The 16,811-nt window shown below is 40.7% G+C and overlaps 1 protein-coding gene across 1 annotated transcript in view; it reads right to left on the bottom strand.

Annotated features, from left to right (window-relative positions):
• Positions 1–318: 318 nt before the first annotated feature.
• Positions 319–16,811, bottom strand: part of LOC109899126 (pro-neuregulin-3, membrane-bound isoform) — a 203,469-nt gene continuing 186,976 nt past the window's right edge. Inside the window, exons 6-8 of the mRNA XM_031835625.1 lie at positions 14,068–14,183; positions 11,940–12,125; positions 319–1,297 (exon numbers count right to left, since the gene is read on the bottom strand). Of these exons, the coding sequence (XP_031691485.1) occupies positions 673–1,297; positions 11,940–12,125; positions 14,068–14,183 (927 nt within the window). The 3' untranslated portion in view covers positions 319–672. The remainder of the gene's footprint in view (positions 1,298–11,939; positions 12,126–14,067; positions 14,184–16,811) is intronic.

Below are 16,811 nucleotides of genomic sequence, written 5' to 3'. Positions count from 1 at the left end.
GTGTGTGAGCAAGGAGGCCTACAAACCGGACTCAGTTACACCAGCTCTATCAGGAGGAATGGGCCAAAATTCACCCAGCTTATTTTGGGAAGCTTGTGGAAGGCTACCCTAAATGTTTTACCCAAGTTAAACCATTTAAAGGCAATGTTACCAAATACTAACTGAGTGTATGTAAACTTCTGACCCACTGGGAATGTGATGAAAAAAATAAGCTAAAATAAATCATTCTCTCCACTATTAATCTGACATTTCACATTCTTAAAATAAAGTGGTGATCCTAACTGACCTAAGACAGGGAATTGTTACTAGAATTAAATGTCAGGAATTGTGAAAAACTGAGTTTAAATGTATTTGGCTAAGGTGTATGTAAACTAAGGTGTATGTAAACTTCTGACTTCAACTGTCACCATGGAGATGACAGACTATTTGGTTTATTTTGTCGAAGAAGAAGCATTAAATAAATGCATGTACATAATTGCTCTCTTCATAACTTCATAGACCATCCCTCTGTTCATTCTTCCATACAGTATGCACATTGTTTTTTTTAATTATATTTTTTCACTATTGAGTTTCATCTCATCCCTCTGATGAAGAGGTCTCTGCAGTCTGGATTTCAAGACACCAGGGTGGTTTTACTGTAGATCCAGACAGGACGTTAGGGCTTAGACAATCTCATTGGCAGGGCTGAGTTGAGTCTGTGTGGGGTTCTCTAGGGCTCAGTAACTGGGTCTCAATAGGTCCATTAGGGCTCACACTCCTCACTCCTCCACCATTGAGTGTCAGGAAGCACACAGTCTCTCTGGGCGGTGAAGGGGAAAAGCTGCCGCTTTCTTCCTGCTTCCTGTTGGCCAGAGCCCTGAGATTCTCCTGGGCCTCCTCCAGGATAAGGGCCATCTCATTCTGCTGCTGGCCCCCCGTAGAGGAGGAGCAGGAGGTGGAGGCGTGGTGCAGTGTGATGAGGGAGCATCCTCCTCCTACTTCCATACTGGGCGTGGCGCTGCAGGTGGCTGAGCCTGTGGTGGCCGTTTGCAAACAGGATACCTCATCCTGGTTGCCCTGGACCGAAGGGATGATGGGGATGGAGCAGGTCTGAAATGGAGGAGGTGATGAGAGGCTGGGATGTCTGGGGCACCTGAGGTTCCTGGTCGAAGTGGAGATATCATGGTCCTGGCCCTGGTCCAGAAGACTGCAGCGCACCTCCACCCTGCTCTCCCATGACCGCTCAATCAACATGGGTGGTTGCATATTTAGAAAGGCATCCTGTCGCGGGTCGCTCCCAGCCCCCACAATCTGGTACCTGAAGGAGGGAAGAGAGGCAATAGAGACAGACAGACGGACGGAAATTACAATTGCTGTCAATTCCCACATGTGTACTCATTTCACTTCAAGAAAAGGTAATTGCTTTGAGTTTCATTTTAACTCAAGCCTTTAAAGCAACTGCCCAAACAAAACAAGGATACTCAGGGAGACAAAATTCACCTTGCCATCTCAGAGGCATGAAGAGCACACAAAGAAAAAGATGAGCTTGACATTTCTCTTTCATGTCTTTATCTAGCCAAACTCTCACAAAGTATGAACTGGATTATTAGTTGGGAGAGGTAAGAGGGAGTTCAGATACTACATTATTCATTTGACACATGAAATGGGGATACTTTAGTAAATGGAACAACCATGAATATTTAACTCAGCAAGAATGTGTTTGACACCTCTGAGTATCTAGGATTATTAATTAAGTAATCAACGATCAATAATATCCCATTAATATCGACATTTGTTCATGCCTTCACAAAACACTTTCAAAGTGATTGTGTTGTGGATATCTAATATAGACTTTTGCTCTCTCTTCTTTTTCTGTTTGTGACGTGGCATAAGCTACCGCACAATAGAGCAACACATCCTCTCTGAAATATCAGTCTGAATCGAGGAACAGTCTATGGCTCCCAGCTCATTATCTTTGTATACACTCTTAGAAAAAAAGGTTCCATATAGAACCAAAAAGGTTCTATCACTTGCTTCACATCTGAAAACCTTAAAAGTTCTATATATAACTATTTTATGGGGTTCTTTGGTCAGAACCCTAGGGGTGCTTCTTCACTGAACGTAAAATGGTTCAATATAGAAGCCTGTGTGGTGCAATTGATAAATATAAATATTTCTATGAATACTATTAAATAATGGACAAAATAATGCCAGCATAGTTTTCAGAATGTATTGTCATTATATGCAAACATAGTTAGGAAATATGCACTGGTGGCCAGGGAGGAATCTTTGTTTGAATGCTGGACCTTTATGGAACAGGTTCCTGAGAAGAACAAAAAAGGAGCAAAAACATGAGTGAATCTTCAGAAATTAACATGAGTTAATCTGCCAAAATAAACACAAAAATGCTATGCAGACATATAATTATTATCCCAAAAATGTTTTCACATGCGCCGAATACAGTGAAATGCTTACTTACAAGCCCTTAAGAAAGTTTGTCCCCTCATGCCTGGAGGGAAGCAAAAGTCATTCCCCTACCTATGACTGAAGAAGTAGACCAAGGTGCAGCGTGGTAAGTGTTCATGATCTTTAATACACAGAAAACCAAAAGGAATCACGAACGTCACGTTCTGCCGGCTTCACAGAGCTAACAAAAAACAAGATCCCACAACATAGGTGGGAAAACAGGCTACCCAAGTATGATTCCCAATCAGAGACAACGAAAGACAGCTGCCTCTGATTGGGAACCACACTCGGCCAAAACCAAAGAAATACACACAGCTTCTACTGCGCTGGAATGTCCGTTAGCTATTCCAAGCATAGCGGGCTCCATTGCAACTAACTAGCTGGCTAGAGATAGCTTGGTTTCCATTTTTCAACAATGTTTCTAATCATTAATGCTTACTGGTATTGGATGTCACGCGTTCACTAGAAAGGGATTCGAATTACGTGAACAAGTACAACATTACATGTTTTTTCCCGAGATGTGAGATGATTCATTTGTTTTCTGTAATATAGCTTTGAATCATGATATTTTGTACTGTTGAGGAAAATAGGCAGGTTTTTCGACTCATATCCTGACTTTTGAAAGGATTGCGTGATGATTAGCTTAGCAACCGTGTGATGCAGCATGACAATGTGAATGCAATTGGTCGACATTGAGCTAGGTGGAGTGTTATACTTTTCTTCATGTATTTGCCACTGGGATTCCTATCTCGTCCTTTCCAAGTATCTCTGGCTAGATACTGTAGCAAGCTAGCTAACAATAACTAGTTTGGTTGATGCAATCATGCTAACATTAATCATTTAGACTCTGAATAAATGTATTTGGCAAAAATAAAAAAGGTTAAACGATCTGCTGCTGCTACCCAAGGCCAAGGGGCACTGAAGTTTCTGAAAAGGCTAGTCCAATAATGTTCGTTGGCATATTATTTTATTTCCACTGATGGTGATTATTCACAAATGTTTGGGGTGCACATTTCACTGTCTTAAAAGTAAAAAATAAAAAAACTACAAATTCTGCTACAGAGCTGTCTACAGCGACAATATGAACACATTTCTCCAACCATAACATATGGATGGCCAATGCATAAAGAGAGAATTGATGGATTCTAGCACCATCATAACTTTCACAAATACAGAGACAAGCAGCAATCACTGTGTCTGTCTTTTTCAACTAGCTAGTGCATAGTGAAACCTACAGTTATGAACTGGTAATTCAGGCTTAGTTGGAATACAGTGCAATAGAATGAGTGACATTAAATGAATTCTACTTCATGGAAAGGGGATATTCATTTCAATTCACTTTTTCAAAGTAGTTGATGTAATCATTCAATATTTCAATTTGACAGGAAATCCGTTCCTACAGTTCAGTGCCAGGGAACCAACATCTGGTGGGCCAGATGGAGACCAGGAGGGGGGGGGAGCATCATAGGAGGATGGGCTCATTGTAATGGCTGGAATGGGATAATTGGAACAGCGGCAAACATGTGGTTTCCATATGTTTGTTGTGTTTTATACTGTTCCATTTATTCCATTCTTGACATTACAATGAGCCTGTCTTCCTATAGCTCTTCCCACCAGCTGCCACAGAAGTCTACTGTGTATAGTGATGAATGCATCCCTGCCTTAAATACATCTTACAGAATGAATAATTGCAAAAAGGGTTAGGCTACTTTAATTAACCACTTTACAAGCTAGCTTTCTAGGTAGCTAACGCTTGCAAATAAATGTGCATTTTTCTGATTGAATATGGCAAATGAAGCTATAGACTACAGCCTGACAAAATTAGCTAATTGTCACTTTATTTCTGTATTTCATTGAGTCAGATGAGGGGACCATGTTTCATGAAGCAATTAGAATACCTTTGTTGCTGACCTCTATGGAATGCACGTGATGTTAAGTGGGCTGACTGAACCAGTTTGTAGCTTTCAAAATGATTTATAACACATTATTTGTAATAAGTATTCGTGATTCAATAGCCAATTTATTCATTACATTACTTTTAAAAATATCTATATTTAGCTCAGTTTGGCATTAACCCAACTGGGGATCTCTGACAACAACTGCTTGTAAGTTGTTCTTATTAATCATAACATCTCCCTCAACCTGATCAAGACAATGGAGATGATTGTGGACTACAGGAAAAGGAGGACAGAGCATGCCCTCATTCTCAACAATTTGGCTGTAGTGGAGCAGGTTGAAAGCTTCAGGTTCCTTGGTGTCAACATCACCAACAAACTATCATGTTCCAAACACACCAAGACAGTCATGAAGAGGGCACGACAAAGCCTATTCCCCAACAGGAGACTGAACATTTTTGGCATGGGTCCTCAGATCCTCAAAATGTTATAGAGCTGCACCATCGAGAGCATCACGAGTGGTTACATTACTGCCTGGTTTTGCAACTGCTCGGCATCCGACCGCAAGGCACTACAAAGGGTAGTGCATACAGCCCAGTACATCACTGGGTACAAGCTTCATGCCATCCAGGACCTCTATACCGGCGGTGTCAAAGGCCCTAAACATAGTCAAAGACTCCAGCCACCCTAGTCATAGACTGTTCTCTCTGCACGGCAAGCGGTACCAGAGCGCTAAGTCTAGGTCCAAACGACTTCTTAACAGCTTCTATCCCCAAGCCATAAGACTCCTGAAGACTTAATCAAATGGCTACAGAGAGTATTTACATCGCCCCCCTTTTACACTGCTGCTACTGCTCTCTGTTTATTATCTATGCATAGTCCCTACATGTACATTTTACCTCAATTACCTCGACTAACCGGTTCCGCCACAAAATGACTCTGTACCAGTAACCTCTGTATATAGCCTAGTTGTTGTTATTTAACTGCTGCTCTTTAATTATTTGTTACTTTTATTTTTTACATATTTATTTTTCTTAAATCTGCATTGTTGTTTGAACACTGTTGCCCATGCTTCCGTGAAAGTTTCCCATGCTTCCCATGTTCAATGAACCATAAACAAGTAATGAACATGCACCTGTGGAACGGTCATTAAGACACTAACAGCTTACAGACAGTAGGCAATTAAGGTCACAGTTATAAAAACTTAGGACACTAAAGAGGCCTTTCTACTGACTCTGAAAAACAGCCACATTGGACTGAGACTGTTGTCCTTGCAGGCAATCTCAATGCTGTGCGTTACAGGGAAGACATTCCCCATTCCCCCCAGAAATGTCTGGGAACTTGACAGTGAGAGGACATTTCCTTTTTTGCTGAGTTTATTTGGAACTCACATGTGAAAAGGTTAACAAAGAGCTGCAGTTTCTTTCAGAATGGATGGCAAGGAATAAGTTAGTCCTACATTTTTCAAAAACTAAAGGCATTGTATTTGGACAAATCATTCACTAAACCCTACATCTCAACTAAATATTGTAAGGAATAATGTGGAAATTGAGCAAGTTGAGGAGACTAAACTGATTGGAGTAACCCTGGATTGTAAAACTGTCATGGTCAAAACATATTGATACAACACTATCTAAGATGGATAGAAGTCTTTCCATAACAAAGCGCTACTCTTCCTTCTTAACAGCACTATCAACAAGGCAGGTCCTATAGGCCCTAGTTTTGTCGCACCTGGACAACTTTTCAGTCGTGTGGTCAGTTGCCACAAAGAGGAACTTAGGAAAATTGCAATTTTCTCAGAACAGCGCAGCACCGCTGGCCCTTAGATGTACACAGAGAGCTAACATTCATAATATACATGTCAATCTCTCCTGGCTCAAAATGGAGGAGAGATTGACTTCATTCACTGAGCTGTCTGTTTGAACTACAGTACTGGCACACAGCTCAGACACCCATGCATACCCCACAAGACATGCCACCAGAGGTCTCTTCACAGTGCCCAAATCCAGGACAGACTATGGGAGGCGCACAGTACTACATAGAGCCATGACTACATGGAACTCTATTCCACATCAAGTAACTAATGCTAGCAGTAAAATTAGATTTACAAAACAGATTGAAATACACCTTATGGAACAGAGGGGACTGGGAAGCAACACAAACAGGCACAGACACATGCTTACAAACACGTGACAGCATACGCACTATACACACACGTATACATGCGGGTACAAATACCCATACCAACATGAGTATATACTACATACTATATAGTATTATGTCATTTCAGTATACTGTAAACTAACGTTATCATTTCAGTTGAGCATACTAGCGCTTCGCCTGTCTACCGGAAGTTGATGCTGTTACTATGCAACCTCTTGCTAGCTTGTTAGCATAACAAATTACTCGTTAGACATTTTACGATTTCGGGTGTGTTCGTAAATTCAATCTGGAGTGCCAAAGTGCGCTCTGGGTGTTAATAAATCCGCTCTCGGACCATTCAGAGTGCTCACTAGATGCTCTGGCCGATCCGATCATTCAACGGCAGCCAAGCATCCAAGCTAACTGGCTAATGCTGGCGAGCAACATCCAGACACAAATGAGAGAACACCCCACTCTGACCATTTTTCTCGCCCTTGCAGAGCTGGTTAGGCTGTTTTTATGTTATCCAGAGTCTTGGTGACTGTAACTGTGCTGCTGGCAACAATTTATTTATTTATTTGAATATGGCCACCGGCCATATTCAACGGGTGTTGAGCGTTAGTAAATTCCTCAATTATTCTGCCCTCTGGCACACTCAGACGAGAGTGCTCTGAAATCAGAGTAGAAAGTCAGAATTAACCATGTCCATTGAAACAAACAACGACTTTACCACATTTATAAGAATTATGTGAATAATCAAGTGAATAAACGTTGGGTAGGTAGTTAGATAGCAGATAGGTAATATCTGCCTGGCAAGTTCGATGTATTAGTATCCAACTAACGTTAGGTAACTAGCTAACATACCGGTACATACTGATGTAATGCTATGCGGTTCGTAAGGATAGCGTAACTAACAAATTGTCAGTAACTTATTTGAAAAGTCATGACTTTATTAAATTGCTCAGCATTTTTTAAACATTTGTCATAATTAGTTAAAGCAATGAATTTGTGTCAGCTCTCGTCAGACTTCGGCTGCATATTTTCCGCCATTTTCTTCAAATCTGAAAACGTTGTGACGTTCCCCCATTTTCTGAAGAATTGCATTATGGTCCCTAAAAGCACAGAAATAGTGTACACTGCTTGTATACTACGTGTTTTGGCCAATTTAGTACTACATCCAGGAACTTTTGGCATATCTATACTATGACCAATAAGCATACTATATACACAAATCACGTCACAAATAGTACGGTTAGTGTGGTTATTATGAGTATTCGAACACAGCTATGGATTGTGTGTTGTCGATATGTGGTAGTAGAGTAGGGGCCTGAGGGCACACACTTAATGAGTTATGAAATCTGTTGTGAATGTATTGTAATGTTTTTAAAATTGTAAAACTACCTTAATTTTGCTGGAGCCCAAGAAGAGTAGCTGCTGCCTTGGCTAATGGGGATCCATAATAAATTCAAATGCTCATGTTGGGTTTTTGAGCTAGCGCCCACTTGACTCCCATTCACTCCTTGTCCCAGAATCACCCAGAATGTACCACGTGGCCCATTGACGACACATGGGCAATGTCCACAATGGGCGTTGATAAGATTAGAATTTAGTTACCCATCTCCTCAAATTACTGTATATCATCCATGCACCCAACAGAGTGTGAATATACAGTGAGCTCCAAAACTATTTGAACAGTGACACATGTTTGTTGTTTTGGCTCTGTACTCCTGTATTTTGGATTTGAAATTATAATGACAAAGAGGTTAAAGTGCAGACTGTCAGCTTTAATTTGAGGGTATTCTCATCCATATTTATTTATTTATTATTTATTTACCTTTATTTAACCAGGTAGGCAAGTTGAGAACAAGTTCTCATTTACAATTGCGACCTGGCCAAGATAAAGCAAAGCAGTTCGACAGATAAAACGACACAGAGTTACACATGGAGTAAAAACAAACATACAGTCAATAATGCAGTATAAACAAGTCTATATACAATGTGAGCAAATGAGGTGAGAAGGGAGGTAAAGGCAAAAAAGGCCATGATGGCAAAGTAAATACAATATAGCAAGTAAAATACTGGAATGGTAGTTTTGCAATGGAAGAATGTGCAAAGTAGAAATAAAAAATAATGGGGTGCAAAGGAGCAAAATAAATAAATAAATTAAAATTAAATACAGTTGGGAAAGAGGTAGTTGTTTGGGCTAAATGATAGGTGGGCTATGTACAGGTGCAGTAATCTGTATATCGGGTGAACTGTTTAGAAACTATAGAAACTATAGCACTTTTTCTACATAGTCCCCCCATTTTAGGGGACCAAAACTATTGGGACAAATAGTGTATATGTGTATTAAAGTAGTCAAATGTTTAGTGTTTGGTCCCATATCCCTAGCACGCAATGATTACATCAAGCTTGTTGGATACCTTTACCTCTTTTTTTTAGGATGTTTCAATTTTTTTTGTAAATAAGAATATAATATGTTTCTATACATTTCTACCCTAGCTTCCTGGGTCAGATATACAGTACAGTATGGTTTAAGGTACATAAGATGTTTTTTTTATGGTTAATTTCTTATTTTTTTACCTTTATTTAACCAGGAAGGGCTCATTGAGATTAAAATCTATTTTTCAAGAGCGCCCTGGTGTAAGGGTTTTCTTCTGACGAAGAGGAGTAGTATGAAGGATCAGAGGACCAAAATGCAGCGTGGTAAGTGTTCATGTTTTTTAATGAATAACGAACACTGAACAAATCAATAAACGTGAATAAATCAAACCGAAACAGTCCCGTGTGGCACAGACACTAACACGGAAAATAAACACCCACAACTCAAAAGTGAAACCAGGCTACTTAAGTATGATTCTCAATCAGGGACAACGATTGACAGCTGCCTCTGATTGAGAACCATACTAAGCCGAACACAGAAATCCCAAATGATAGAAAAACGAACATAGACAACCCACCCAACTCACACCCTGACCATACTGAAACAAAGACATAATAAAAGAACTAAGGTCAGAACGTGACACCTGGAATATTAGGATTCCACTTTGTATTATGATCTATATGGATTTAAAGAGATATCTATATGGGTTTTATGGCTATGTAGATAATACTGTAGTGTTTAATTATGGTTTATGAATGCAAATGACAAAGTGCTTGGGATAGTAGAGCCTGGGATAGTAGTGATGATTTTCCAAATTGAACTGATGAATGAACAAGCTATTGCAGCTGTCAGACAGGAGCGTTCCAGAAAATTCTGGGACAGACTATTGGCCTGTTCATTCAGGAGTAATATCCTGAGTAAATTAAAATTCCCTAAATAATTAGAAGACCATTAAAGATAGACAGAATAGTGTATTAGAATGATATTGACCAGTGATGTGTAGGCCCGTGGAGGGTGAGGGACTTACGACCCAGTCTGACGGGGGCAGAACAGCCAAGGTCGATCATCAACGCTCCCTTATACTGTTTAAGTGACCTTGTCAGAGGAATCAATTACAGTGATAATGACCTTGTAGAAAGGAGCCAAGTTACAGCTAAGGCAGGTACTTTGATATCTGATTTATGCTGAAGTATCTCTACGCTCTGTCTGCAACACTTCACTGCAATGACAGACAGGTATTTGCATATTTCAACTTTGCCTCTGAATTCTTCAACTGGGGGATTCAGAGAAAGCCCTGAGAAACCTGACAGGTTTATCTAAAAATACTAGTAACAATAGAACACAAGTGGAGTTCTGTGTCCATGCAAGTCATTTTGGAGAGATAACGGCAGGTTTTCTGACAGGCATGGAAGAAGAGGGATAGCACTTCTTACTGGTTTGTTTGACTATTGTATGCAAAACATGTAGTTTATACATTCCTCCTCTCTCTCTCTCTCTCTATCATTGTGCTCTCACCTGTCTCCCTTTACCGCAGAGTCTCCATGGCAACTCAAGCTTGCACTTGAATGGGGATTCTCTATCTCTCTGCGCTAGTTGTCTGTAATCTGGAAATAGGTCAGTCTTTCCACCTAATCATGTGCTTCTGCCTTCGGGTCAGCTGGAGCCCATGTCTAGCACCTGGTATGTCAGCAGAGTTAGGCAGTTCCCCTGTAATTGCTTATTCTACAAGCACTTGACAGTGGTCTGGTCACCGAGCACAAGACATACTTACAATATCAACCAATTAGTTGACTGTAACAGTCCCTGTAACATGTGACCAACCTTATCCACATTTCTAAAGCATTGCCCTCTATTTAGAAGTTCCTGCTCAGATGGAACACCCCCAGAGCCTGTCTGTTTTAGTGAGTCATGCCTGGTGTCAAGGTCTCGCTGTAGAGCTGCCCACTGAATCCCTCCTCTCTGTAAGGCACTGACAAACTAAGAGAGAAGAATGGCAGCGCATGACTGTCATTGAAAAGACAATCCACAGCCGACAGGCCAAACACTCCTTTTGAGCTAATAACATTTTACTGCCGATCATAACACAACCTTATTTGTATCGTTGCTTAGCACATTGAAAAACAAAGAGAAGGAGCAAAAAACTTGTGTGCAGAGGGTCCCCTCCTTTATTCAGTTCTTAAAACAAGCTGCCTCTGAAATTTCTCCCCTTGAAATGAAATCTAAAGCTTTGTCGGTGCCGAGGCAACAGCGTTCCACATTCTGGGGCTTTTTTTAGAATGACGCGGCGAGGAGAGAAAGAGAAATTGAGAGAGACAGAGAGAGAGAGTGAGAGATAATATGGGAGTAAGAGAGAGAGAGAGGGTGACTTGAAAAGGAGAGAATTAAATGGAGAGGGAAGGGACTTGAGGAGGAGAGAGCGAGAAAGGAAACAGGAAGGAGAGAGAGAGAGAGAGAGAGAGAGAGAGAGAGAGGCAGACAGAGAGAGAGAGAGAAAGATTGACAAAAAGAGAGAGAGAGCGAGAGAGAGCTAGAGCAAGTGAAGGAGAGAAAGCAGCCGTCGCCCTGTGGGATTTGGAGAAAGGGACTCTTGTTTAAAGAGTACAGGTGGATCCATAAATCAGAGATGAAAGCTGTCGGAGGTGTGATGACGGAGGCAAACATAAGGGCCGCACAGCCAGGGATAAGAGCCTGGTATAGGCTGGGCCCATTATGCACCATTCCTCCTCTCCAAAACAGCCACAGCAGTGCTTTCTCTATGCTACAAAATAATGACTCCGACACCACTGCAGCGAACGGAAACAATCTGAATGTACCTAAACTCTTGGAGTCTGTGGCTAGGTGTGTAATCCATTTTGCTGTGATATGTTGCTCTGTCAAAAAACACATTGTTTAATATGTTTTGCTTGGCAGGCAAAATTTACAAACAAATGAATTCTGAGTTAAGTCATGGTTGCAGAAGTAGTATTCAAGGTGAAGGACATGATGTACACATTTCCACTATTACTGCTAAATTGAATGACAATTGACATGTAGTCATTACTAAATGTATCTGATAAACCAACAGCTTAACTTACCCTTTCAACAATTCAACTTCCCTCTCAGAGGACTCCAATTCCTGGAGGTGTTGGTAGGCGGGGCCAGAATGTTTGGATCCTCCAATTGGATTTCGTCTTCCTCTGGGTATGGGCGGAGTTTTACGAGGTACTGACCAATGGGTGGCTTTACTTATCTGGTCTGGACTATGAGACAGGGAGCTGCTTCTAAAATCAAACACAGGGACAGGGATCAAAAGTGATTTTTGTCACTTAAAGGTATTCTGTATGATACACCACATTAACTGTAGCCTACCATGGTTATGTTACTATCTCTATTGTGAGCCATCACATGGCTGTGGATGAGAAGATTTAACACCAGGAGTTCCCTCGTCCAGAAAATGAACAACTGAAAATTCACATCAAAACTGCCACAAGGCAACACACAGCTAGAATGCCCATCCTATTCAGAGGAAGAACATAAACTACTAAAGACATATTATTGGACAAGTGTGGCGATTGTCAATCCATCAGGGATAAAAGGAATCATGCCATTTCTCCAGTCAATTAAACTAGAGTTTCCCTTGTCACACAACTTTTGTGTCCCTCTGCTAATATTTCCTGTTTCCTGCTGCAGTGTGGGTTTTTGGGATTCTGCTGTGTTTTGACATGATTGAAGTTTGGGGTGTGAAGTGATTAATTTATCATGTGCAGTGAGGACTTTGAAGACTTCTCTCTGTCCCAGATCATATTTTTATTGGTAGTTTATCTCTAATGCACATAAAATGCTTATAGACAATTAAAACACATGTCATTTAATTCCAGATAAGCCTTGCAACTAACCAGCTGCCAAAGGAGTGAGGATAGAACAATGCGATGCACAAATAGTTCCTAGACACAAAATCCACTAAAGAGCTTGTCAAGTTTCAAGCTGTTTTGGAAACATATCTTCACTTCCATTTGCTGAAAACTGTATCCAAATGCCCCCTAAGCCGACACAATTCCAATCATACAAACTGAGATGATCCTTTAAAGTCCACTTATGGCAAGGTCGAGGACTGTAAGCAAACAATATACAATCCAGCCACTGAAAAAAAATGGGAATCAAATTGTTGTCGGATCTTAAAATGTAAAAAACAGGCGGGTGTGGATTAAGCCAAACAGACATAAAATGATTTGTTTATCTGTAATCCCAACAGACATGCATGGAAGGCTAAGGCGCGCACACAGACACACACACACACACACACACACACACACACACACACACACACACACACACACACACACACACACACACACACACACACACACACACTGACAAGGAAAGGTAGATCTCTAGAGCCACCATAATGACCTTGTAATTATGCAGGCAGGTTGGTGTGCTGGCGAAATTCACAATGCGTTATGAGTGAGTGCGGTTTTCCTAGTCCTGAAGTCATGTAAAGTCAATATAATTCCTTGGGTCCCGGCTCGCATGCAGCTCACTGAATACAAATGGAATACGAAAGCAGAGGATAGCAGGAAATACCACTGAGCAGTTAATGATGGATATCGGGCCTTTGAATGAGAGAGATCAGCTTGACTGTGATTGGACTTCATTGTAATGCTAAGGACTAGCTGTTCCCAGAGCTTTATATATGGCTAGCGCTGACATTTGAATCATATGGGATTTTGAATAATGTAAGTCTACGCAGTTATACATCTTTTGCCTACATGTGGTCTTCCAGTAAGCTAATGTCGTATAATGATTTAGGACACAACAGATCATTCCATTAGCGCATCATTCCGCAATGTGGCAATTTACTCAATGTAAATACAGCAGTTGGCTCATAAAGAACATTTAATGTAGTTGGAGTCAGATCTCTGACCCTTCGCTGGCATGTTCATCCCGGTTACAGATATGCGCATTAAAATGTTTATCTACAATTTAATTACTATCATTCATTAAAACATACAATAAATCCACAATTATCTCCGGCTGCACTGTAATGTGGTTAATTTGATTTCTCTCTTCTCTGCGTCTCTGTGAATTACTGTAAGGGGCATAGAACCAATCCTCATAGCACATTATTAGGATAATCACTATGATTTTTGTCCTTGTACGATGTTGTTCCACAAAGAAGTATGCATCATTCAGACCACTGAGATCTATGTGTGAACATCATACCTGTAATGTTTTCCTGTGTCTGGACCTCTGGAGTCGTCGGTAGGAGTGGCGTTGCACTGGGAAAAGCTGGACTTGCAAACAGCTCCCTCATGTGGCTGGGAGGACCTCTTACAATACTGCAAAATAAACAAAGACATTTAAAAACATATAACCTATTACTGTATCAGCATTAATCTATATTGATTAGATGGATCATATTGCTTGTTTAGGCATACCATAAAAATATGTTTGGACTATGCAAATAGTTAAGTACAGGTAGGCACAGATGTTTTCTTTTTAGCACTCCATTTCCAGAGTCAGTATGGAATGGCCATGTTCTTTTGGAGGCATATCTAAAAATGTACATCACTTAACATAACCCAGTGTGCTCACACACAATCCCCCCTTTGATTGCCACAGCGTGAGGTAGACCATTACGGGACTAGAGAAGAATGATTACAGGAATCTAAATGGCATTCCTGCTCTCTATATCTATTCCACTCTCCTTCCTCTATTTTGCTGTGTCAATGAGGGAGAACGGAAGAGAAATTGAAATTGAAGTAGAACTATACATCTCAAGTGTAGCATAGGAATGCTGATAGTTGATAAAGGAGTGATGTAGAGAAGGAGAGCCACTATAATTGGATATTACGCCCGGACAGACAGCAGATTAACCCAAGGAGGTTCCTGGTACCACTATCCCTGATAGCAACCATGCATTAATCCAAGATAAGATTATATTAAATAATTTCTCAGATTTATTTTATTATTGTCGCCTAGAGCCTAGAGCGCGAGCATGATTTATTAGGAATTCCTCACACTGAGAGCCATTTCTGATAATGGAGCTCTAATAATGAATTCACTGACACAATAGAAATAATACTAGGTCAAGTATAAATGGTTCCAATAAGGGTGTAAGAATCTGGGTTAAATAGATGGACTCATGCAGCAATTTGCCAACCAACCAGTTTAACTTGTTGGTGAGCTCAATTAACAGTACACGCAGACAATGATGATCTAGAATTTTCATTTTTGTGTTCATTTGGGAAATGTTAACTCATTAAAAAAACGTTTTCCGTTGTGCCCCAGATTCCTAATGAGTTAATTGTTACATGATTGATTTAATCGGGTAATAACTAAACATAGGAGGTAATTATTTGATGAATAGCAGTCTTCACATTAATGTAGTCACGTCACGACACTGCCATTATTCTCCTGACGTTGTCGGTAATAGGCTACTCCAGTGGTCGGCAACCTTTTCCATTTGGAGTGAACGTATCTTACCATTAATACCAATCTGGGTGCCAGTGATGATTTTCATAAGCACATGTTTCATTTAATTTAGAATAAATAGTATTGTATCTCAAAATCATTGTCTGTAGTTAATCTAAATCTAAATTATTATTTTTTTCACCTTTATTTAACCAGGTAGGCAAGTTGAGAACAAGATCTCATTTACAACTGGCCAAGATAAAGCCAAGCAGTTCAACACATACAACAACACATGGAGTAAAACAAGCATACAGTCAATAATACAGTAGAAAAATAACTCTATATACAATGTGAGCAAGTGAGGTGAGATAAGGGAGGTAACGGCAAAAAAGGACATGGTGGCAAAGTAAATACAATATAGCAAGTAAAACACTGGAATGGTTGATTTGCTGTGGAAGAATGTGCAAAGTAGAGATAGAAATAATGAGGTGCAAAGGAGCAAAATAAATAAATAAATACAGTAGGGAAAGAGGTAATTGTTTGGGCTAAATTATAGATGGGCTATGTACAGGTGCAGTAATCTGTGAGCTGCTCTGACAGCTGGTGCTTAAAGCTAGTGGGGGAGATAAGTGTTTCTAGTTTCAGAGATTTTTGTAGTTCGTTCCAGCATTGGCAGCAGAGCACTGGAAGGAGAGGCGGCCAAAGGAAGAATTGGTTTTGGGGGTGACCAGAGACATATACCTGCTGGAGCGCATGCTACAGGTGGGTGCTGCTATGGTGACCAGCGAGTTGAGATAAGTGGGGACTTTACCTAGAAGGGTCTTGTAGATGACCTGGAGCCAGTGGGTTTGGCAACGAGTATGAAGCGAGGGCCAGCCAACGAGAGCGTACAGGTCACAGTGGTGGGTAGTATATGGGGCTTTGGTGACAAAACAGATGGCACTGTGATAGACTGCATCCAATTTATTGCGTATGGAATTGGAGGCTATTTTGTAAATGACATTGCCGAAGTCGAGGATTGGTAGGATGGTCAGTTTTACAAGGGCATGTTTGGCAGCATGAGTGAAGGATGCTTTGTTGCAAAATAGGAAGCCAATTCTAGATTTAACTTAGGATTCGAGATGTTTGATGTGAGTCTGGAAGGAGAGTTTACAGTGTAACCAGACACCTAGGTATTTGTAGTTGTCCACATATTCTAAGTCAGAGCCGTCCAGAGTAGTGATGTTGAACAGGCGGGCAGGTAAAGGCAGCAATAGGTTGAAGAGCATGCATTTAGTTTTACTTGTATTTCAGAGCAATTGGAGGCCACGAGAGTTGTATGGCATTGAAGCTCATCTGGAGGGTTGTTAACACAGTGTCCAAAGAAAGGCCAGAAGTATATAGAATGGTGTCGTCTGCGTAGAGGTAGATCAGAGACTCACCAGCAGCAAGAGCGACATCATTGATGTACACAGAGAAGAGAGTTGGTCCTAGAATTGAACCCTGTGGCACCCCCATAGAGACTGCCAGAGGCCCGGACAACAGACCCTCCGATTTGATACACTGAACTCTAT

Source organism: Oncorhynchus kisutch, linkage group LG11 (genome assembly GCF_002021735.2).
Source record: "Oncorhynchus kisutch isolate 150728-3 linkage group LG11, Okis_V2, whole genome shotgun sequence".
Classification (NCBI taxonomy): Eukaryota; Metazoa; Chordata; class Actinopteri; order Salmoniformes; family Salmonidae; genus Oncorhynchus; species Oncorhynchus kisutch.
This window is presented reverse-complemented; position numbering and strand designations above follow the sequence as displayed.